This window comes from Embiotoca jacksoni, unplaced genomic scaffold, assembly GCF_022577435.1.
Source record: "Embiotoca jacksoni isolate LCO1_2020_lvr unplaced genomic scaffold, fEmbJac1.0.p SCAF_74, whole genome shotgun sequence".
Lineage (NCBI taxonomy): Eukaryota > Metazoa > Chordata > Actinopteri > Embiotocidae > Embiotoca > Embiotoca jacksoni.
Genome location: NW_027185430.1, coordinates 1,108,442 through 1,133,512, shown reverse-complemented (window position 1 = coordinate 1,133,512; position 25,071 = coordinate 1,108,442). Strand labels below are relative to the sequence as shown.

Sequence of the window (25,071 nt, the reverse complement as noted above, 5' to 3'; positions counted from 1 at the left end):
TGCTCTGTTCCTCATAAATTTAAGCTCCTGTAATCTCCCAACAGGTTGAGGCTGCAAATCCATTAGCTGCTTCTCCAGACAGCAAAGTGTTATTTTAGAGAGCTGAGTTACACCCACTCTTTCAAATCGCCTCGATTTCAAATCTTAAAAGGAAACGGCAACAAATTTAGGTTGTTTCATGCAAACTCGTCTCGTCATCTCCAGAAGTCTACACTTTTTAACAGGAATAATTCGCCAAAGCTGCGGAGCAAAGAACAGAGAAGCAGTGATGTCAGAGAGTTAGTAAGAGACAAGTTGAGATGTAGAGGGTGTATTTCTTTTAATCAGTGAACATAGAAAACCCATAAACTTACATTATGAATGAATACATGAATATTTTCAGCTAATTTGGATAGAAATCTTATCCCCATCTGAAAAACCATCTGTGGTGCTTAAGATGGAGAAACCTACACTGTCCAAAAAAAGATGTCCTCCAAACCAAGCTGCAAACATATCAACTCTCAATAAACAGACACTTGACCCGTTTGACACGGCAGACTTCTTGTATCTCGAATATGTTGTAATGCAGACATTTAGCAGCTGATGTAGGGGACAGCGAAGTCCACACTTCCTTTGCTCTCAAAAATCCTAAATTCTTTGTGCTCCGGATCCCAAAAATGTTGGAGACCTTCCTCTGAGATTCTGCTGCATGTTGATTCGACTTCTGCACATTTACGCTGCTGATCTTCTCCTTTTTACTGGACTCAGATCTGCTGACTGGGGAGACCCCTGAAGTCCACCGAACACTTCAATATCCATACTTCCATACAATTTAGTATGTACGTCCCAGTACATAGCAGGTTAAACGTTGTATACCAAAAGTACCAGGATGTTCTGGTTGTATTCCGCAGTCTGCAGATCAGCATGCTGCTCTGGATGTTCTGACCCACAATCCTTTGCAGAGGAAGATACATCACATCGACTGAACCGCAGAGACAGTCGATGTACTGCAGGCTTTTAAAGTGGCTGTAATTAAGCCTTTACTTAAAAAGCCAACTCTTGATCCAGCTGTTTTAGGAAACCATAGACCAATTTACAACCTGACGTTTATTTCTAAAATCCTTGAAAAAGTTGTTGCAAATCAACTTTTTGATCATTTACAAAGGAATGATCTGTTTGAAGATTTTCAGTCAGGCTTTAGAGTTCATCATAGCACAGAAACAGCTCTGGTGAAAGTTACTAATGACCTTTTATTAGCCTCAGATAATGGACTGGTCTCTGTACTTGTTCTTCTGGACCTCAGCGCTGCTTTTGATACGATTGATCATACGATCTTATTACAGAGATTAGAAGATGTTACGAGGATTAAAGGAACTGCATTAGATTAGTTCAAATCCTACTTATCAGATAGATTCCAATTTGTCCATGTCAACAATGAATCTTCCAGACAAACAAGAGTTAGTTATGGAGTTCCAAAAGGCTCAATGTTAGGCCCAATACTTTTTACTTTGTACATGCTTCCATTAGGAGATGTCATAAGGAAGCACTGCATCAACTTCCATTATTATGCAGATGACACTCAGCTATATCTTTCTATAAAACCAGATTAAACTAATCAGTTAGTAAAACTTGAAGCCTGTCTAAAAGACATAAAGGCCTGGATGACCAAAAACTTCCTGCTTCTAAATTCAGACAAAACAGAAGTTCTTGTACTTGGTCCTAAACACCTCAGAAACTCTTTCTGTAATCACTTAGTTACTCTGGAGGACGTTGTCTTGGCCTCCAGCAAAACTGGGAGGAACCTTGGAGTCATCTTTGATGAGGATTTGTCCTTTAGACACCATATAAAGCAAATCTCCAGAACTGCCTTCTTTTATCTACGTAATATTCATAAAATCAGGAAAATCCTTCCTCAGCGTGACGCAGAAAAACTCATTCATGTGTTTGTTACTTCTCGACTAGATTATTATAATTCCTTGTTGTTAGGATGTCCAAATTACTCATTAAAAACCTGCAGCTGATCCAAAATGCTGCAGCAAGAGTACTGACGGGATTTAACAAGAGAGATCATATTTCTCCAGTTTTAGCTTCTCTTCACTGGCTTCCTGTGAAATCAAGAATAGAATTTAAAATTCTCTTGATGACTTACAAAGCTCTACATGACCAGGCTCCATCATATCTTAGAGATCTTATAGAACCATATAATCCCAGCAGAGCACTTCTCTCTCAGTACGCTGGTCTACTTGTGGTTCCTAGAGTTTCCAGAAGTAGAATGGGAGGCGGAGCTTCAGTTTTCAGGCTCCTCCCCTGTGGAACCAGCTCCCAGTTTGTGTTGGAGGGGCAGAAACCCTCTCTAGCTTTAAGATTAGACTCAAAACGTTCCTTTTTGATGAAGCCTATAGTTAGGGCTGGCTCAGGTAGACCTGAACCAACCCTTAGTTATGCTGTTATAGGCCGAGGCTGCTGGAGGACCTCGTTACATGCTGAGCTTCTTTTCTTTCCTCCTACTCTTTAACTGACTCATACCTCACCATCCTTTTCTCTCCCATAGCTTTTTCTTATTGTCTGTTGTCTCCATTCAGTTCCTTCGCTCGTGTATGTTAGTAATATAGCATACAATACACGAGCACTTTATTGGGAACAGCTGTTCCTAACACGAGCACGAGTACTGTACACGAGCACTTTATTAGGAACAGCTGTATTCATGCAGTTATCCAGTCAACTAATCATGTAGCAGGGGCATTTCCTGCAACTCATGTAATTTCCTCCTGTAGAAGCGTTAATAGATAGATAGATAGTTACTTTATTAATCCCAAAGGGGACATTTTTTTTTGCTACAGCAGCATTTATAGATACAGGAAAGCAATAAAATAACAGTAAAAAATATTAAATATAAAAATGCACAGTATATACAATAAATAGAATAAAATAAAATAGAATAATTAAATTCAATTAAAACTAACTAAACAATAGTGCAAAGGTTTTTTTAAAATTATTTTTTTATTTATTTAAACAAACAAGAAAAAAACAGACAACGGTGTTATTGTTGTGTGATGGATTTTGCCAGAGGTGAGTTATTGTACAGTCTTATTGCAGTGGGCAGGAATGATCTCCTGTATCAGGAATGATCTCCTGTATCTGTCCTTGTGACAGCGGAGCTGGAGGAGTCTTTTGGAGAAAGTGCTCCGCTGTCCCTGCAGCAGGTGGTGGAGAGGGTGGTCAGGATTATCCAATATGGATAATAGTTTCCTCAGCGTCCTCCTCTCCACCACCTTTTCCAGGCTGTCCAGATTGCAGCCAATGATGGAGCCGGCCTTCTTAACCAGTTTGTTAAGTCTGTTGGTGTCACCGGCTCCAATGCTGCTCCCCCAGCAGACCCCAGTGAAGTACAAAGCACTGGCCACAACAGATGGTAGAACATCTCCAACATCTTGCTGCACACATTGAAGGATTGAAGTTTCCTCAAGAAAAAGTCGACTCATCACCTTCTTGTAGACAGCGTTGATGTTGGTCTTCCAGTTCAGTCTGTTGTCATGGAGACACCAGGTACTTGTACTCCTCAACCATGTCCACCTCCTCTCCCAGAACTCTCAGCGGTTGTGGAGCCATCGTCTTCCTCCTGAAGTCGACCACCATCTCTCTGGTCTTGGCCACGTTCAGGGGCAGGTGATTTCTTCCCACCCACTCCACAAAGTCCTCCACTACTGCCCTGTACTCGTCCTCCCGTCCATCCCTTATACACCCTACCACTGCAGAGTCATCAGAGAACTTCTGCAGATGGCAGGACTCTGAGTTGTTCTGGAAGTCAGTTGTGTAGAAGGTGAACAGAAAGGGGGACAGAACAGTTCCCTGAGGAGCTCCAGTACCACTGACCACCGTCTCAGACAGCACACTGCCCAGACGGACAAACTGTGGTCTGCCTGTCAGGTAGTCAGTGATCCAGGAGACGGTGGACGCGTCCACCCACACCACCCGCAGCTTCTCACTCAGTAGCAGTGGTTGGATGGTGTTGGATGCACTGGAGAAATCAAAGAAAGTGATTCTCACAGAGTCACCGGTTCCATCCAGGTGAGACTGAGCTCGTTGCAGCAGGTAGATGATGGCGTCGTCCACTCCCACATGAGGCTGGTATGCAAATTGCAGAGGGTAATACGCTTCTACAAGAGGAAATTACATGAAGGAATTAGATTTGGTAAAACTAAAATCCCAGGGACTCTGCATATAACGTATTCCCTCTTAATAAACATAGAACAATAATGAGAAGCAAAGGTTCAATAAGGAAGATTTTTTTTAATTTTGTCCGCTGCTACTTCCTGCTCTGTTATCTCCTCATTAGTCCGATGTGAGTGTGTACCAAGCTGGCTCTGCGAGGTATTCGTTTTCGGGTTTCATCCTTTTGAATTAAAATGTGTCTAATTATTTAAAAGTACATATGTATATTAAATTAAAGCTATATATTATATTACATATTCTGTCAGTGAACAGCTTGTTTTGGTTATGTGGATTCATATATTGTGTGTGTGTGCTGCATTGCATAAGTGTTTCATTATGTGTGTTGAACAACAGCCCCACCGTGTAGGGCACTACATAAAGACCAGGGGGCGCCGAGGGTAAAAGATGCAGATGTGTGTGTGTGTGTCTGTGTCTCGGTGCGGTCGAGCCTCTGCATCGATTGACCACTAAGCCTCCTTGAACACAATGAGGGAACTATCGATCGGCAGGTGTTCCAGAGCTGCTCACACACTGATAACAAGACCTTCCACCAGCGATGCTAAAAGCCCCGCCCCCCTCCTCTGGGCCCGTCAGGACACACTATAAAACACACACACACACACACACACACACACACACACACACACACACACACACACACACACACACACACACACACACACACACCGACACACAAACCGGTCAGTGCTGCAAATCATACGTACAAATAACACAAAAACAAATCAACTTATGCTACATTGGTGCCTTTTTGTAAAACAGAGCTGTACGTGACCAGAGAAACAGAAAGAACGCAGAACTCCACTTAAGCAATACAACAAGTTACCATCTAAATAAAACATGTAATCTAAATGTTTTCATATTGTGGAGAAATTCACTCTCTAAATATTAAACTTTTTGTTAGTGTGATCTCCATTTCCATGGCAACACATGAGGTATGACTAACAACTGGAAAACAATCAGTAGACTCTTATGTAACATATGCAATGTTTACTACTCCAGGAAGTAGTCCGACCCTTAGCAACCACCTAGCAACAGAGAGGATTTCTAGTCTCCAACTGAATAAATACAGCACATAGAAACACTAAACTGCTCAGCTAGCTCAGTCTGGTTGGAAATAAAATATCTGATGAACAAAGATATCTGATGAACTAAGATATCTGATGAACAAAGATATCTGATGAACTGAGATATCTGATGAACAAAGATATCCATGGACTCGTGTTTTTAACATTTTAGCATTGTATCATGTTCAAACCAAACCGGTCCAGCTAGCCGCCGCTAGGATTGTAAGTGCGAGACTATCCGTGGTGTTACGGTACGGGTGCTTGGAGCGACCAAAAAGGACCAAAAGAGAACCGATTTCAGTGTGTGTCTTTCTACAGTATTTCTGTGTCAGCTGTGATCACACCACGAATTCTTACATCATCAGACCATTTCTGCATTCACTAGCTACAGTGGCCTCACAAGCTGACAACTTTCAATTAAGGCCAGAGAGCAGTGAGTGAAAACAGGAGGGTGCCTTTAAAAAGTTGGTGGACTGCAGATGCTGTGGCACGGATCATATTTTATCCGTATTTGGCTGTGGCTTGTTAGTCTCAATATTTCAGGAGTGTGCAGCAGAGGCCGGTGATATATAAAGTGTGAAGCTCAAGGACAGTTTTTACACGTCTGCTGTCCTGGCTCAGTTAAGAGAAGTTCTGCTGGTCCAGAACACTGAAAATGAAACGGCCCAGCTAGTTTCACTCCAGCATTGTTAAATTAAGCATGCTGGGATATTGCTGTGTTTCAGTAGCAGTGGCTAAACAGAGCCGACAGTGAAATGTTATGATGTCATGATTCAGTCTGAAAACCTGAGAGACTGTTTCTCACATGCTGTTCAGAAGATTCACAGGAAGGTTAGTTTGGTGACGTGTGTGTGTCCATGTGTGTGAGTGTGTGTGTGTGTGTGGGTATGTGTGTGCGTGTGTCCATTTGTGTGCGTGTGTGGCAGTGTGTGTGTGTGTGTGCGTGTGTGTGTATATGTCCGCGCGTGTGTGTGAGTGCATGTGTGCGTGTGTGAGTGTATGTGTGTGTTTGTGTGTGCGTGCGTGTGTCTCTGTGCGTGTAAGAGTGTGCGAGAGTGTGTGTGTGTGTGTGTGTGTGTGTGAGAGTGTGTGTGCGTGTGAGTGAGTGTGTGTACGTGCGTCCATGTGAGTGTGTGTGTGTGTGTGTATGTGAAATATGTTGCAGGAGCCTTCACAAACTGCTGCAAATGAAACTGGACCAAACAAACACTTTTAGGGCTGATTAAGTGTGACAGACTCACTACAGCATAAACACCCACTAACCGAGCAGCACCACATGCCACAAACAGACCAACATCCCATCATGCAACACTGCAGAAAACTGCAGTGCTTGATCACCAAATATAGAACAGCTGTCCCTTATATTCAGGCTGATACAGTAAAGTCTCGGCCCTGAGTGGTGCAAAACAGTTTTTAGGGCCCGAGCACCGAAGGTGCGAAAGCCCTAATTTTTCGCCGGGAGACATGAGTAGTCTCCCAGTGAAAAATTTCGCATTCTAGTGGAGTCGCCAGTGGACGTGGCTAAATGGCTCGCTAGCGTCCCCTAAAGAGATGCTCCAGCGGCCACATTTACCTACATTCACGAAATCCGGTGGACATGTGTATCACACCTAGACATACAAAAAAGTTATATTGCACCATTACGTCAACTCGACAGGAAGTCCACCATTTTGAATTTAGTTGCCATTTTTGCTGATTAGGTACTTTGTCGAACTCCTCCTGGGGATTTTGTCAAAATGACTTGAATTTTGTTCAACACATTAACTGTGCAGAGAACATGTTTGGGATTAAAAGTAAAAGGGATTAAAAGTTATCGAAAGCATTCGTTTTTGTTGATACATGTGCCCGTAAAGCAGCGGCCATTTTGAGAACCTCGCCATGATACTACAAGTTACTTTATCTTATGTACATGGAGTCTGTTCAACCTTCATCAGCAGTCATCACACAAACATTTTCACAGACTATGATCCACACTCGGTTCATTTTATTTCCTCTAGATGTCACTCTGCCATTCTGAGCCATTTCTCACCAAGAGTGCATTTATTTGGATCAATCAATCGCATCTTTTAAAAGGATGCGTCACCGAGCAACGGGGTGGACCAAAACTTCCTCACTAATATCAGGGTTTCTGTCCTTTCCTTGATCAGAGTCTCTGAGAAGTTTCCTAAATCTCTCCTAAGATGAGACTCCTTATAAAAGGTTTAGCAAGTCATTAGTTTAGTAAGAAGCCAATAATCGTTGTGAATTTGGCTCCTGGTGGTTTCAAACTTCTTCTATGTCCCATTAACTGAGGTGACTGTGTTCTTGCACACAAAGCCTTAGAAATGGTTTACTTGTCCCGATCTGTGTGGTCTACAGAGAGTTGGCATGAATTGTTGCACCTTCTATACACAGCTGTGTGCTCTGTTAATTCAGCTGGCCACAGGCGGGTGCAAGTACCAGGGTAGATCAATAAGCTCTGGGACTGCTGCTTGTGCTCGTGCACGGAGCACAGCACCGTGACGTGCACGGAGTAGCAGGAAGATATAACACTGATGAGTAACCGGTACAAATTTCATCTCTTGATCATCATCAGTTCCTGAGTTACATGCGTATTTGAGCCTTGTTTGGGGTCGCCGTGCTATTCACTGTTCACGCCAACGAGCAGTAGTCTCACAACTTAGTGATTCACCCTCATATTTTAGTCATTGTGAGATTTCTGATGTTGATTTTTAGTACGTTTATAAAATCTTCTAAAAGACATGTTTTCACTTTGTTATTATGGGAGTGGAGATGAATGGTGGGAAATGGCAATTACATCTGTTTAAAATCATATGCACAACGCAAAAAAGTGACTATTTTCTGAATGCAATGTGATTTTGAGAGAAACCTGGTGCTAGAAGTAAAGGGTCCATACGCTCAGGAAAATAGCAAAAAAAATTCACATATAAATATAATAATCTAAATATATTTCATGAAGCAAACATGCAGAAACTGAACTAGGAAGACAGCTCACTGCAAATTAACAGAGGTTTAATTTATACATCACAAGGATGGAAAACCACCTACTTGCTCACTAACTTCCTCCCACGTTCTGTTATTGAACGTATGATAGGTAAATAATGCAACATTAAGATCCTGCAAAGATCATTGCCATGGCAACTTACAACTGGAAGAGGAGAATGCAGTTGAACGCGTGGCTCATGGGCCGGGAGAGGAAGAGGCGTCCAAGGAGATGAAGGTTGGGCTGCAGGCCTTCAGTTTGGTGGTGAAGAAGTAACCCGCTGGGCTGTAGGAGACCTGTATCTGAGACAGAAAGATGGACGAGGACGTTCAGCACCGGACCAACAACTAAACTTATTAAACTAGCAGTTAAGGGCTGTTTCCCAAAGGCTGCTGCCACCAGATCCAGTTTCACTGCATGAATATGGTCTGTTCACCCTCCATAGAGAATCATGCTCCACCCTACTGGGCGTAGACCTCGGGTTAATGTTAACCAATCAGCACGCGCCAAAACCGCTGCAGCTACCTACCATGTCCACCGAAGAGTTTCTCCTGAGTACAGAGGTTTTCTAAATAGTTTTAATGAACACCAGCAGCTTGACGAGGTGCTGAGGATTTATTCTCCGCCGAGCGCTGAATGTTCAGCCATTTTTTCCGGTCAGCGACAGTGGAAAAGCTGTCCAATCACAGTGAAGGAGATGCGGGACAAACAATTAAGCACTGACACTGGTCGCTGATTGGTTTGTCCTTCAGACTGTCTGCGTAAAAGTTAATAGGAGCTGAGTTACCGGACAACTAATACTGAAAATATCCAATATTTCAAAATCATAAATAATAATGCTAAATAATAACAAAAACAATGATTAAAAACAATAGGGCTTTCGCACTGATGCTTGGTGCTCAGGCCCTAAATAATGTTTTTTTTTTTGTTTTTTTTTTGTAATTCATAAATGTTCCTGTTTTTCTGTGTGGTCTGAAATCTGCCACGGACCTCATCTTCCTCTCCCTCAGTGACACAGAGCAAAAACCTGCTATTAACAAACCCGGATTCAAAGAAAAACAAAAAACACCTGTTCTGGTTGTCTAAAATTATATTAATATTATGTTGATCAACATAACATGAAGAGGTTTCTACAACCAACTCAAAATACACCTGGTTATATTTCCAGTAGTCACCAGAACCTCCAGACCCAGTGGTCACTTCTACAGAGTTTCATGATTATGTCCAAAGACAATGAAACGGAAGTCTTTCCTTATTCATCAGTTTAGATATTCTGTTGATTTCTTGAGAATTTCTTTAGTTTTTGCTCCAATTTGATTTGGATAATATTTAAATAAGTTGCTCTTTCAGGGTGAGTCCTCTTCTTGTCAGCTGTAGTTCAGGTGGTAGTGAGCTGTTTGTGTTCCCCTTCTGTCTCTAAATGGTCTGATCAGACAGTGTGCATGTTCCCCGGTGTGATTTTTCTGTTAGAGGTTTAGTTGACCTCTTTTATGGGCTCATGCAGACACATTTTTGTCAAATATTTTCTGTTTTTGTTTGGCGTAAATAAAACCTATTTTTTCAGGGAGAATACCTCGGTGTCTTCCAGTGGAAAAAAGGTTGATTGAGGATTTGTTCCCTCTCTGTCTGCCTCAGCTCCACCATGTTAAGGATCATTTTTATATTCTGCTTCAACTACTAATTGCATTGTGCATTATTCTTTTGAAGAGTATTTAACTTTCCTGAAACCTCTGAACTTTATGTGTTGCAGCAAGTTGTCCTTTTCAATGAACCCTCAGTGTGTGTTGCTGCTTTCCTGCTCGCTGCGTGGACAGGTGGATACCTGGCCCAAACACATATGGCCAATCAGGATTGTTCTGCCTGTTAATGCTGTAATAACTTTGATGGAAAAGATCCTGGCAGTGTCAGGAGTTCAGTTTTGTCCTCCGTTTTGCCCCCGATCAGATCACCTCTCCTCCTGTGTCCCCTGTCTTTGTCTGTGACCACACCCCTCACCTCCCGTGGCCACGCCCCTCACCAGTCCCAGCAGATGCAGCCACTCACCCCTGATCACCACCTGCAGGTGTGCTGCATCTCCCTGATCACCTCCCCAGACTATATGTAACCTGCCCCTGCACAACTCTGGTTATGGGTGCATTTTTGTTTAGCCACCCGTCCGTCTTCCGTCTGCTCTCCGTCCGTCTTCCGTCTGCTCCCCGTCAGCTCTCTGTCAGTCCTGTTCCCGTTCCCGTTCCTCCGGCCTCTGTGTCTCCTGCGGATATCCCCGTCAAAATCATCAGTCGGTGGAGTTGCCCTCCCGGCTTGGAAGATTGTTGACGCCGTCCCTTCCGCTGGTCTGCCGGCTGCCCTGTTACCCGTGTCCCCCTGGAGCTGTCGGTCGAGTTGCCCTCCCGACTGGAAGTAAGTGGACACGCTCGGTGCCACCTTTTGGTTTGTAGTTTTTTGTTTGTTTTTGGACAATAAAGACTGTATTTTTGGAACTTGAAACCTCGAGTCTGTGAGCTTGCATTTGGGTCCTGGAAAAACACCCACCACATAACAGGCAGAGTGTTGGTTATTGAATATAACAGTCAAAACAAGCATGTAGAATTAATGTCAAATAGACATGTTAAATTAATAGCGATGCAGAAACCATTACATAAGAGTAGGGCATTGACACACACACACACACACACACACACACACCATCTGTGCTCCAGTTTAAATATAAAAGCATCCAGTCTTCCTCACCAGGAAGTGCACATGCAGCTTTTATGCTTAAGAGGTGTTTTTGTCTAATTTAATTAGATAATGATGTTTTTTATACGAGTGGACAGCTAATTAAAAAAATCAGTGTTTTTTGGGTTGTTAACTTTGTTGTTCACAGTGTTTATTTTGTGGACAATCCTGCAGATAAAAGGAAGTGCCTACAGTCTTTATTTATTCCAATCTATAATTTATTAAGAGCAGCAGTGTGCGGATCATTTTACTTAAGTGCAGCATTCACTGTTTAGTCCCACATTCAACATTTTACTGAAGTAAAAGCAGTAACACCTCACAGTAAAGATGCATGAATTACACTGAATATAATCATAATCGTAACATGAAGTCAAAGTCTTTCATTCTGCATGAACAGCACATTAATCATAGCATCAACACTTTGGTCCACTGAACCAAACTGTGCCGCAAAGAGATCATCATGACATCATCACCAAGAAGCATTAGCTACTCATGTGTTCATCATGTTTGTGGGTCTTAAAGTGAAGTCATGACCCAGTTGATCTTTATTATCTAATGTGGGTAAAACTTAAAGTTTCTGAAATCTGAAACTTTATTTTTGTTCTTTTTCATTACGATGTGCGTTTCAATAGATTATTCTTCCTCTTTGTCTTTTTTTAAGAGACCGTTTTGTTTTCGGCAACATTTTTAGTTTCAATGCCAATCTTTAGTTTTTCAGTTCCAACTTTCTCTCCCCATATGTGGCGCAGAGAGTCAGAAGACGCCACAACCTCAAACACAAGTAAGTCTGTTTATTTCTGTTTTAGTTTTTTCACATTGAAACTTTTAACAGACATTATGCTGGTTTGGCAGCGGTCCGCTGGAACAAGTGCTGGCATCAGTAATATGTCAGCTGGTTATTACCGTCAGCTAGCTAACTGGTGGTGATGTGGCTCAATATTCTGTGTTAGATCATTTATGCAACATCAAACTCCTAAAAATCATTTACATCTTTACTTATGAGCCCACGCATACAGTACAAGGAAAGGGTCAGTCATACATAGGGCTGAGTTGAGATGCTCAAGACATTTTACTGATGAATGCCATAAACCTCAAGTCACATCTGGACAGCTGTTATCAGAGTTTTTACGGGGAAGAATGTGATCACTGGACAGCAGTTCTTAGAAAACAAAGTGGAAAAATGAAAGTCACAGGTTGAGGGATGTGAGAATAAACAGTGTGCAGGGGAGATTGAACCTTGAATATCAAAGTATAAGATGGTCCTTTTTCTTCAGAGAACCTTCTAAAATTCCTGGAAAACATCTTTTGTTACTCAGTGAATGACGGGTGGCTCCGTCGGGCTGCTCGCTCCAAACCAAGTCCAAGCACTCGCTGCACTCCTACATGCACACACACTCGCACAATGAGTACTTTGGTGACTATGTAATGCAACTGGAGACAAAGAGTCAATGGGCGACCTCAGACACTGAAAATGAATTTATAGCAAAAAGATTCGGGTGTATAAAAACGACTAAACACCACTGAGAAATAAAAACAGAGCTTTTAAACCTAACAAGTCTTATTTTCAAATCTTCAAACACGGCTGTTGCAGAAAAATAAAAGTGTCATTACCTACACATTATATTCAGAATAATACAATTTTTCGTGAAGTAAATTAGAAATTTGTGAAATTGCCTTTTACCAAAAAATGTATCGTCACAGACCATTTCAATCCCATTAGTCTCTATTTCGGCATTTTATTGATCTCAGTTGAACAGCTATCAACAAATTCAATACAGTGCTGATATGTCACGTTTGAACTGTGCTACGAAGGAGGGATTACGCTCCATCATCCATTAGAAGGCCTTTACTGCATGAAGTGTTACTGATACCAGACTAACACAAATGTTTGGAATTGATTGAATTTAAAACAGTATTTTCATTAAAGCCAGGAACTCAGGGAAATGGTGAGGTCTGTATGACATAAATAGATTGTTGTACTGATGGAATTGGCTCTTCAGGATTTAGCATTGATGTTGAATTCATTAAGACAACAGTTAAATGTGGAGGAAATACTGAGTTCACATGAACATAGAACTGAATCAAAATCAAATTTAAAAGAGCTGCAGATGAAAAAACAAAGAAGCTTAAAAATCTGGGAAATCGTGGTAATTTTTCAGAATTATGCTTAGAAAGATTTTTTTTTTTTAAATTTATTTTCTGAAAGAATTTACCCAGTGTATCTGACCCACAAAGATATATTTGATCAAGGTAATTATGCAACCAGTGAGATGAAATATCAGGTTAAAAGATCAATACAAATCCATCCTGTCCTGATGCAGCAAGTTTATGGTGCAATATGATCCCATTTAATATAATGTGTTGCGACACTGAGGACATTTGCACTGCAGCCCTACTTATCTTATAGTTTAGAAACAGCTTGAAAGAAAGAAATCATAATATCTGTTCATCTACTCTGAAAAAAATGTTACATCTTATTCTTATTTCTGTAAAATCCTTATTTAGACATTGTACCACTGTTAATTGTGAAAACTGTATTTGAAGTGCAAACACTGAATCATTGTAAATCGAAAAAGGAAATTGGACGTGTCAAAAAATAGTTTTCATGTGAGTGCAGTTATACCAAGTAGTCAAGCAGTAATGGCTTTTTTGGATGAGATCAATGGCAAACGCAGAGCGACAGGTCATGACCAGAAGAAAAGAAACCTAATAAAATCTGTTTCCTTCCAACGACTCATTTTTATTCAGAGCAGCTTGCTGAGTCTCATGCTTGGGCCAGAAGGATGAAGTCTCGGACACACTGCCTCCGTGACGTGTGCGTGACAGCTGTCTGGCGATGGTACTGCGAGCCTGATCTTTCTACACCGAGGTTTTCTTGGAAAACAGCCGCGATTAATCAACTGTTTAAAGTCGGACAATAAAGACTTGTAAGCAAAAGGCATTACTAATAGTAACCCTCATTTAGAGCAGGACACAAACACACAGCACACCAGAAGCCTGAGATGACACTCCGCAGCAGCAAGCATGAAATGCTTGTGACACACAGGCTGCTGTAACCTGTTAACATGGCTGCAATAAACCTGTTAACCCGGCTGCAATAAACCCGTTAACCCGCATTAACGCGGCTGCTGTAGCCCTTTAATGCGGCTTCTGTAACCCGCTAACACGGCTGCAATAAATCTGTTAACCCGCATTAACGCGGATAGTGTAAAACGTTAACGCGACTGCTGTAACCCATTAACGCGGCTGCGATAAACCTGATAACCCGCATCAACGCGGCTGCGATAAACCCGTTAACCTGCATTAACACGGCTGCTGTAACCTGTTAACGCGGCTTCTGTAACCTGTTAACGCAGCTGCAAAAAACCTGTTAACCCGGCTGCAATAAACCTGTTAACGCGGATAGTGTAACCCGTTAACCCGGCTGCTGTAACCCGGTAACGCGGCTGCTGTAACCCGTTAACCCGGCTGCTGTAACCCAGTAACGTGGCTGCTGTAACCCGCTAACGCGGCTGCTGTAACCTGTTCACGCGGCTGCTGTAACCCGTTAACCCGGCTGCTGCAACCCTTTAACGCGGCTGCTGTAACCCGTTAACGCGGCTGCTGTAACCCGTTAACGCAGCTGCTGTAACCCATTAACGCGGCTGCTGCAACCCTTTAACGCGGCTGCTGTAACCCGCTAACGCGGCTGCTGTAACCCGTTAACCCGGCTGCTGTAACCCGTTAACCCGGCTGCTGTAACCCGTTAACGCGGCTGCTGTAACCTGTTCACGCGGCTGCTGTAACCCGTTAACCCGGCTGCTGCAACCCTTTAACGCGGCTGCTGTAACCCATTAACCCGGCTGCTGTAACTCGGTAACGTGACTGCTGTAACCCGCTAACCCGGCTGCTGTAACCCGGTAACGCGGCTGCTGTAACCTGTTAACCCGGCTGCTGTAACCCAGTAACGCGGCTTCTGTAACCCGTTAACGCGGCTGCAATAAACCCGTTAACCTGCATTAACGTGGCTGCGATAAACCCGTTAACCCACATTAACGCGGCTGCTGTAACCCGTTAACGCGGCTGCAATAAACCCGTTAACCCGGCTGCAATAAACCTGTTAACCCGGTAACCCGGCTGCTGTAACTCGGTAACGCGGTTGCAATAAACCCGTGAACCCGGCTGCAATAAACCTGTTAACCCGCGTTAACGGGGATAGTGTAACCCGTTAACCCAGCTGCTGTAACCCAGTAACGCGGCTGCTGTAAGCCGTTAACCCGGCTGCTGTAACCCGTTAACGCGGCTGCTGTAACCTGTTCACGCGGCTGCTGTAACCCGTTAACCCGGCTGCTGTGAGCCATTAACCCGGCTGCTGTAACCCGTTAACGCAGCTGCTGTAACCCTTTAATGCGGCTGCTGTAACCCGTTAACCCGGCTGCTGTAACCCTTTAACGCGGCTGCTGTAACCCGTTAACGCAGCTGCTGTAACCCATTAATGCGGCTACTGTAACCCTTTAACGAGGCTGCTGTAACCCGTTAACGCGGCTGCTGTAACCCGTTAACGCAGCTGCTGTAACCCATTAACCCGGCTGCTGTAACTCGGTAACGCGGTTGCAATAAACCCGTGAACCCGGCTGCAATAAACCTGTTAACCCGCGTTAACGCGGATAGTGTAACCCGTTAACCCAGCTGCTGTAACCCAGTAACGCGGCTGCTGTAACCAGTTAACCCGGCTGCTGTAACCCGTTAACCCAGCTGCTGTAACCCAGTAACGCGGCTGCTGTAACCAGTTAACGCAGCTGCTGTAACCCGTTAACCCGGCTGCTGTAACCCGTTAACCCAGCTGCTGTAACCCAGTAACGCGGCTGCTGTAACCCGTTAACCCAGCTGCTGAAAGCCATTAACCCGGATGCTGTAACCCGTTAACGCGGCTGCTGTAACCCGTTCACGCGGCTGCTGTAACCTGTTCACGCGGCTGCTGTAACCTGTTCACGCGGCTGCTGTAACCTGTTCACGCGGCTGCTGTAAGCCATTAACCCGGCTGCTGCAACCCTTTAACGAGGCTGCTGTAACCCTTTAATGCGGCTACTGTAACCCGTTAACCCGGCTGCTGTAACCCTTTAACGCGGCTGCTGTAACCCGTTAATCCGGCTGCTGCAACCCTTTAACGCGGCTGCTGTAAGCCGTTAACCTGGCTACTGTAACCCGTTAACCCGGCTGCTGCGATGAATACCGAGACATCCTGTTACTGCCATGCACATGGGATGCAGGCAGCAAGTCGCAGGCAGTAGGAAATGTCTTGTAGCGCTCCTCACAAACATGAAGGTAAAATGAACAACGAAGTGGGATTCATTGAAGGAAATGGTTTCTTACCTACTTCTGCATTTTCACCTTCATCCTCGTCCTCCTCCTCTTCTGTGGGGGCTGGATCCTCCACACCCACTTGATCCATCACAAAACACTCTGCAACACCGGTCTATGATTACAATCGGAAGAAGTGAGAACATTATCCCCCTGTGGTCAGTCAACATTTACTACTATGGCACTGTTTCCAAAAAAGTTGGGATACTTTGTAAAATGTAAATATAAACAGAATGCAATGATTTACAAATCACAGAAACCAATATTCTATTGCAAATAGACTAAAGACAACATATGAAATGTTGAAACTGTTTCTGGATCATGTTTCTATCTGATTTCTTCTTTGGAGAGTTTTAACCTGCATTTGTGAATGCGGCGATGAACTGTGTTCACAGACGATGGTTTTCAGAAGTCTGAGCCCATGCAGTGATTTCCACTCCAGAATTGTGTCTGTTTTTAATGCAGTGCTGCCTGAGGGCCTGAAGATCACCATCATCCAATATTGGTTTTCAGCCTTGTCCATTGTGTTCAGAGATTTCTCCAGATTCTCTGAATCTTTTAATGATATTATGAACCGTAGACGATGAAATCCACTAATTCTTTGTAGGTTTATGTTGAGGAACATTATTCTTGGATTGTTTCACTATTTTCCCACACAGTCTTTCACAGAGTGCTGAACCTCTCCCCATCTTCACTGCTGAGAGACTCTGCCTCTCTCAAATGGTCTTTTTATACCCAATCATTTTACTGATCTGTTGTCATGGTAACCTAATTAGTTGTCAGATATTATTTTTTTGGGGTTGCACAACTCTTCCAGTCTTTTGTTGACCCTGCCACAACTTTTTAGAGACGTGTTTCTGCCATCAAATTCAAAATAAGAACATATTTTTAATAAAACAATACAATTTCTCAGTTTTAACATTTGAAATGTTGTCTTTGGGCTATTTGCTATTAAATATGGGTTTATGGGATTTACAAATCATTGCGTTCCTTTTTTTATTTACATTTGACACAGCGTCACTACTTTTTTGGAAACAGGGTTGTACATCCCATGACCATGAATGAAATCTAAATTCAACAAAATCATCAGAAGTTTGAAGTTTAACTTTTAAGATATTCCCTTTTCCAAAACAGTCATGTGAATAGTAGGAAATGTACAAGTACATTTAAATAAATTACTCATTATAATGAATGCAATAAAGGTGTATGTGAGGGAGTTCCTCCATCCTAGAGTTGAAAGGGCCGACTCTCTGAGAGACATCTTTCAACATATTTCTTTTGCCTATACTATTATGTTTTCTGCTATAAGTCAAAGTCTGCAGTGAAAAATCTCTTCCATTCTGCTCAAAAAGTGGCACAGAAGTAACATTTTTTAATTTTTAATGGTTTCACAAAAATGTATCTTTTTATCTGAACTTTTTCATTCACCTACTTGAATAAAAACCCACCCGCTCTGGTAAATGGTACATGGACTGCACTTCTATAGCACATTTTTACATTTACAATTTTTGCTTCACATTCATCCATTCCCACACACCCATCTGGAACTATATGAGGTTCAGTTTCTCATTTCAGCATGTTGACAAGAGGAGCCAGCAATTAAATTAGGGGGCAGCCCACTAGACCACCTGAGCCACAGGTACCTCATACATCGTATCATTACTGCTCCTGAATGTAGTTTCCACATTTTCTGTGTGAAGTCTAAAAAGTCAAATGCAGGTGTTGTGCTGGGTTAGTCCATCTACTGACCTTCAGAGAGTCCAGCTGCACCACTTGACATTTCTGAAGAAGTTCCACAAACAGGTAGATAAGCAAGGCCTGCATAAAAGGGGATGAAAAATAGATATTTTTTTATTTGAAATTGGATTCATGAATAAGTTAGTTTAATTTGTTAAGCATCAGAGTGCTAAATAACACTAACCTGGACGAAGAAGCCGATGAGAAAAGAGACCAGGAAAGGCACCAGTCCAGCATGGGCTATTGTTACTGGAAGACCTGCGAACAGAAATAATGTAGAAATTAATTTGAAAACTGCAGACATGTGCAAAATGATTTCTGACTTTTATCAGCGCATCTACCCGCCTGTCCATCATTACCTCTGCTCGTCTTTCCCTCCCACAGACACTCCTCTTCACTCTGGCTCAAACTTACCATTAAATTTAATGGATAGTGCTGATTTCAGGATGAGATGTAAGTGACTGAACAAGTATTAACTTGGAAGGGCTCCACCTCTGTGGAACTACACAAAGACCCTGCTGAAAACAAAGTAGTTAAATGTAATGTCCCATGTAATTTCCACCTCTACAAAAATCTCTCTGGTGTTAACTGCACGTCATAAAGCACCGTTAAATTTGCTGCGCCAATGACAGCCAAGAGATGGACAGAGCTTTAATTATGCTGCAAGTGAAGGCGTATTATAGAAAGGACATCTAGTAGATAGAAAACATAGATCACCAAAGTTTATACCATCATATGAGTTAAACAACTGCAATTCAGTCAACTAAACTTTTTCACAATAGTTTTGTTGAGACTTTGTGAAAAAATGTTGTATCCATTCTGCAGTATATTTTTTCAGTGTGTAGTTTGTGTATGGGCAGAAAGATGTGTCAGTAGAAACAGAATTTCCATCATTTATATTTGAGTTTGAATTGCATAATTTAAAATGTAATTTTTAGTTTGAAACTGAATTTCAATAAACTTGAATCTGAGTGTTTAATTCTGAATTTTAATTAATTTGCTCTGAAACAGCATTTAAATGTCAACTTTGAAATTCAACTCTAAATTCAGCTCTCACATTTCAAATTCAGTTCATGAAATTCAGTTCGTGCCTCACACATCCGGGTCTTTGAGGAAGAGCAATTGAGAGCAGATTCACAATGACAGGGCTACAGTTATCACTAGCTAGCTAACGCTGTATGTCGGGTGTCAAATATAAATGATTAAAATGTACATTCTACTGACACATATTTCTGCCCATATTTGTGGTGCTGCTGATTTTTGACTGAATTATATGGAAGGTGTAATCCTACCCAGAACTTATTTATTATCTTGAATGTGTTTCTTTTTAAGTTGGTCATGTTCTCCAAATTCAAGCCATCCAATCTCATCAAGTGTGATGAGACTCATGTGTCGCACAAATCTAACTCATCATCAAATCCCAAGTGCTCATCTGGATTTTTTTTTGTATGGAATATCTTCACAAAAAGGTCATACAGATGCCTGCATCATGTGTCATATTAATCTATTGCGCGACATATTTCTCAATCTCATCTCATATTTCCACATGGGACACGTGATAACATGTTTGACATATGGGGAAAATATGGGGAAAAGTTTTCACAATCTAAATGGGCTTCACACATTACACCATGGAAATGTTCCAAAAAACATTCAAAATGTTCATTAAGGTCATCAAGTGTACATTTTGAAATCTTTTTTTTTAATCAGCAATATGAATGTTTACCTCAATTTAGCTATCTTTTTTTTTTTTTTTTTTTTTTTCCATAAACAGAAATATAAATGTCTATCTCAAATCCACCATGATGGATCACCAGGTGTATTTTTATGTGGGGTCATTTTGGTGATTCGTTCATCTCGATTAAAAATATGTGAATACTTACCTAAGATTCCAGTTCCCAGTATTGTTGCAATGGTCAAGAAATCTGGGAAGACAAAGAAACACATTTCAAATTTTACTTCAACGCCCAGAAACCAGTCAACAGCTTCAGAATGAGTAATACAATAAACTGTTCATAAACAAATTTAAACAAAGACATTCAAGTTTAAACAGAAAGTGTGGAGTAATCCATTACAATAACACCGTATCAATTAAAACAATAATATTTATCTTTCTTTTGACAAGACAAGTGTCAAAAAAATGTTAAATGAATAGCACAGAGATTTACATGGCAGCCAAACAATTACTGAAGATATTGATGTGAATATTTTGGGGAATCGACACCATCAATTCCCATGTCAGGCTTTGTGCAGAAAAGGGGACTTCGTTAGAAAAAAAAAAAGCAAACAGAAACCAGGCAGCACAAAGTCAAATAACTTCAGCACCAGGCATTATATCTCAGCTGAGCTTCCACCGTAACCCTTCTTCCTCCTCCTTCTCTGCTCCGTCTGCTTTTTCAATTTACTCACAGCTCAAGAACCAAGCAGAGCTGCACACATCATCAGTGAGCTTATTCATTTCTCACACAACCAACTTGTCCCATATCACTGCTATTGCTCTGAGCTTCAAAGCCAGCATTATAGTATAACATATATATGTTGCCCCCAGCTGCAGCTATCTACATGCACTGATATCAACCAGTAAAATAAAAGTAGTTGTGAGCATCTACCATAAGCAGCCTGAAGACCCTATCATTACCACAGACTCAGATGAAATGGTGATGTTATGCAAAGTGCCTCCTCTTCACTGTGATGTAGGCTGTCATTTTTTACAGTTGTTATCCCCAAATAACTGTTATCTGCAGGGTCCTTCATGACTGCTTCTGATAAACATGGGAATGCTACTTAGCCCTCAGGAAGATTCAAGAAACTAAGTAATGATTTGAGTGACTGTGGATATTATCTTGATATACGTTGAATATCCTTGAGCCCTAGGGGATCAAGTTAGAAAATACGTATAAAAAAGGAAAAATAAATCCCATGTTAGCTGAAGTCTGCTTTGAACATGGCACAGGGGACTGTCAGGGTTTTTTTTAGGAGCGGACTGGTATGGCAATCCAAACTTAAAGCATAAGGAAACTGACGTACTTGTCGGGGAGGTTCATGCTCATTACACTGAATTTAAGGTGCTACGAGTCGGCCTCCACGGCCTGATGTTAAATCGGCTTGGGAAGCGGTATCTAACATTATAAATGCCTCGACCAAATCCCATCAGGTCAGGCTCAGATTATTTTATTTATTCTAGCAGGTCTGAGAGAGTCGAGCTCTGCGCTGCAGAGGTTAAACACGCATCAAGTAGACAGTCTGTGTTTTCATTCAGTAAACAACTGTTTTATAGCCACCAGTTCTGTTTGCAGTTACTCTCTCTTACTTCCGGTACAGTTCAGCTGCACTCAGCAGAAAACTTATTGTTATCTGCCAGTTTAGTAGATACCCAACCCTCAAGGCAACAAACAAAAACTAAGAAATTCGAACTAACTAAAACTTAACTTAACCCTAACTTAACCCTAACTTAAAAAATGTCCCCTCGGGGATTAATAAAGTATATACCTACCTACCTACCTACCTAAGACACAACAAGATTCAACTACATCAAAAAACAGAGAAAAAGATCTGACAAAGGAACACAGAACTTACTGCATTATTTTAAAAAGAGTACAGGGGCAGGCAGACGCAACACACTAACTAAATCCACCAGGGAGAGGAGGACAATGAGGGACAGCTGAAACTAATTAGGGTGGGGCAGATAATCACACAAGGGAAGGAAGTGAAGTACACCAAGACACTGGGGGTTGAGTGATTACAAAGTAAAACAGGAAAAACAAACTAAAGTGCAAAACCATGACAAGTGATACGAGTGAATCCAAACATCAAAGTCAGATGTGGGACAGCAAAATAATGATACTAATAAATCTGACAGAAATAATATCAGTCAGGCCAAATCTTTTAATTACAGTAATATAGAGAGCTCCTGGTGGTTTAGATGTTTAGAGTCTTATCTGTCACACAAACACCACCAGGGAGGAACCTGAACTCATAAACAACTACATATATTCTGGGACATGAACAGGAAGTCCTGAGATGGATGGTATGGCTGTGATCTCAACATCAAGAGACTAATTATCAAGTTTAGCACACTATGTATGTCATATGTAACATATATCTCCAACCACAGGCTGATGGCTGTATTGACGAGAGAGGTCACTTTTCTGTCTCATTCAAATCCATCACTCGCACTATAAGGACCTCCCATCATAACAGTAGAAAGAAGCTGTCAGTTTAAATCAGCCTGATCCTTTTTTCATGATTCTCTTATCAGTCCTGTTCTGAGCTCTTTCAACATCCATCCAAAGATGGCCAAGGGACATATGGCATCAGCAATCAGACATGTCATCATAATCTTTTTCATATACAGTCTGTGTTCTCACCACTGCCGAGGCATGCAAGACAGAGACTCGATAACTTAGACAGAAAGAGGAAGACAACAGTTAGAGAGTAACATGGACAAAGTGACCTTAATAAAGGTAAATGGTGTTTTGATTTCCGTTTGTCCCGGTGTCGCTTGTGTTCAGGCACGCTACAGTCTGACACATCTTACTCACAAACCAAATGATGACGACGCAACAGCTTCTTCTCTCCAAGAAACAACATCTAGGAAATGTTCATGCTGCACTTTCAAAGGGTTTTTTCTCAACTTCCTGCACAGGTTGCTGTCATAGACTGGATATAAAAGTGTTCACAGCTTCTGGGTCTGAAAAATGAGGCCGATGCAGAAGAGTTTTAAGCTGCGATAGCACCAGGTGCCACTAGAGGTCGGCTCCAGAAAGCCTCCGGCTCCATAGACTCCCATTCAACTTCTCTCATCAAATACAAAGTCTATAAAATGTGTCCATCAGTTATCTCGGTGTTGTTAGCTAAAGTCACTCTTTCTTATTAGTTTTCTGGAGGTGCTTCTGACAATTAACCCTTATTCATTAGAAAATAAGCTTCATAAAGATGTGTTTTTGGGGGTGTGTCTGTTTGATTGACAGGCATTTGTGATGCAGTCAGGTTACAGCTATCAGTGGGCGGGAAGTAGTATCATCAGGTTTCCAATCAGGTTGGCCAGATCCACTGCTGGCTCCTCCCCCAGCTCGCCCAAATATGGTCACTTCCTGCTCCAAACCACTCCAAACTAGCAAGATGGTGATGGACAGAATCTGAACTGGAGGCTTCATAATGTTCACAAACCAACGATGACATCACTGATGGTTGATGACCTCACTGATGGTTGCCATAGCTCAGTCTCTGACCACAAAAACCATCAACTTTTTGCATTTTTCCATCTCTGGAAAACAGCTGGAATCTCCTGCATCTGGCCTGGTTGCATCTCACATCCTTGGACTCAGAGGGGCCACATGTCTCACCACATGTTACTCATTATCGTCTGTCCATGAGGAGCTTCACCATCCAGATGTGAGAGCAGCGTGTGACATGAAGCAATGTTCGCTTCTATTTATTTTCTGTGAGTGATTAACTTCCCAGTCTGACAGCTGTGGTGTGAAAATTGATTGACGCAGTGATTTGACAAAGAAAGAGTGAAGCAGTGGCGGGTCAGGAAGTCTTAATAAACTGCATTAAGTGACTCCGACATGGCCAATGACCTGGTCATGAAACTCAGCTCTGGATATTGAGGGCGCTGGATTTAAACCTGACCTTAAAGATCTCCTCCATGCTGGAAGATACAAAGGTGCTCTACTGTGAATAATAAATACTGTCTGATATGGTTTTTCCATAAAAATGTTCAATTATCTGATTAGAAATTCTTAAGATGGCATTTACTCCTCCTCTTTCAATATAATATCTAGAATACATGAATATGTAAAATTAAAATTCATTATAAAAGTTTGATTACTGGCTGTCTTTTACATCGAGCTTCTGATCGGACCAGACGTGTTTGTTGTGACAACTCAAATTTAATGTCAGCTCAGAGAAACTTTCCACATTCAGCAGAAGAATTCAAAACAGGTTGACAACTTTCATACTTTTAGCTTTAAGGTCCGTTTCATGCTGCCCACAAACATCATGCCCTACTAGAAATAATAATAAAAATACTGTATGCTAAAGGTTTAACCGGTTTTCTCTGCACAGTCTAAACAAGTCTGAACATCACCTTTTGTTCCACATTTTAGCACCAATATTTCACCGTAAACAGTTGCTGAAGGAAACACTATAACACCCTTAATGTATTGAGTTTTGCGCTGCAACATCAGATTAATAACAAATCCAAATATCCATAAAAATACAACTTTGAACTAAGACAGAGTCGGTAACCGATTGATGTAGATTAAAGAAGCACATCAACAAATCTTTCATCATCTACTTCTATAACATAATATAATTTTTTGAAATAGTTCACGAGAAGTTTGGCTGCTGTAATCTACTAATGAAATGTGTGGCCTATGTAAGATGCTATTTGGTTTATTAAAAGACATGCTGAATTAAAAAATAATAGTTAAAAAAAAAAAAAGAAAGATTAGGCTGGTTAAAGATTGCGTTTTTTAGGCAGGGATAAGTAAGAGGTGTGAACAAGAGTAATTTCTTCATTATGTCCCCTCTGTGCCTGTCATTGTGAGCGTTTAGCAGCAGCAGCAACCGCCCCCCCCCCCGGCGCCGCCTCCCCCCCCCCACCGAAGCACGTTAAATGGAGGTTGAGTTCTTCAAAAATGCAATAAGAGAACATGTATTCTGTTCTGATAATATAACCGTCGGCTGATGTAAAGAGGCGACATATTCTCCATAATGTTCGGAGCGGACTTGTGTAGCTTGTGCCTGCTGTTTAACGTCATGGTGTGTGTCGGTACTCACAGCACTGCAGATAAATAAACCGCAACTTCCAGTGTCTATCCTGGTTTTTCCGCGTGATTTTGATGGACAGAGTGCTGAGACTGTTGTCGGGGATGGGACAGGGGCTTGTATGGTTTCTTATCTCCTCTGCATCGGACGCCATCATTTTCATTCCCTATCTTTCCCCCTCCACCTCCTTCACTCTATGTTCATCCTCTCCCGACCCGCTCCTCTCCTGATGCGTGATCGCGC

At 41.8% G+C, this 25,071-nt stretch overlaps 1 protein-coding gene across 1 annotated transcript in view; it reads right to left on the bottom strand.

Annotated features, from left to right (window-relative positions):
* The window catches only part of LOC138215396 (uncharacterized), a 100,770-nt gene extending 75,699 nt beyond the window's left edge, over positions 1–25,071 (bottom strand). The window contains exons 1-6 of the mRNA XM_069177517.1: positions 24,841–25,071; positions 19,938–19,979; positions 18,239–18,312; positions 18,067–18,135; positions 16,330–16,432; positions 8,423–8,561 (exon numbers count right to left, since the gene is read on the bottom strand). Of these exons, the coding sequence (XP_069033618.1) occupies positions 8,423–8,561; positions 16,330–16,432; positions 18,067–18,135; positions 18,239–18,312; positions 19,938–19,979; positions 24,841–24,991 (578 nt within the window). The 5' untranslated portion in view covers positions 24,992–25,071. The remainder of the gene's footprint in view (positions 1–8,422; positions 8,562–16,329; positions 16,433–18,066; positions 18,136–18,238; positions 18,313–19,937; positions 19,980–24,840) is intronic.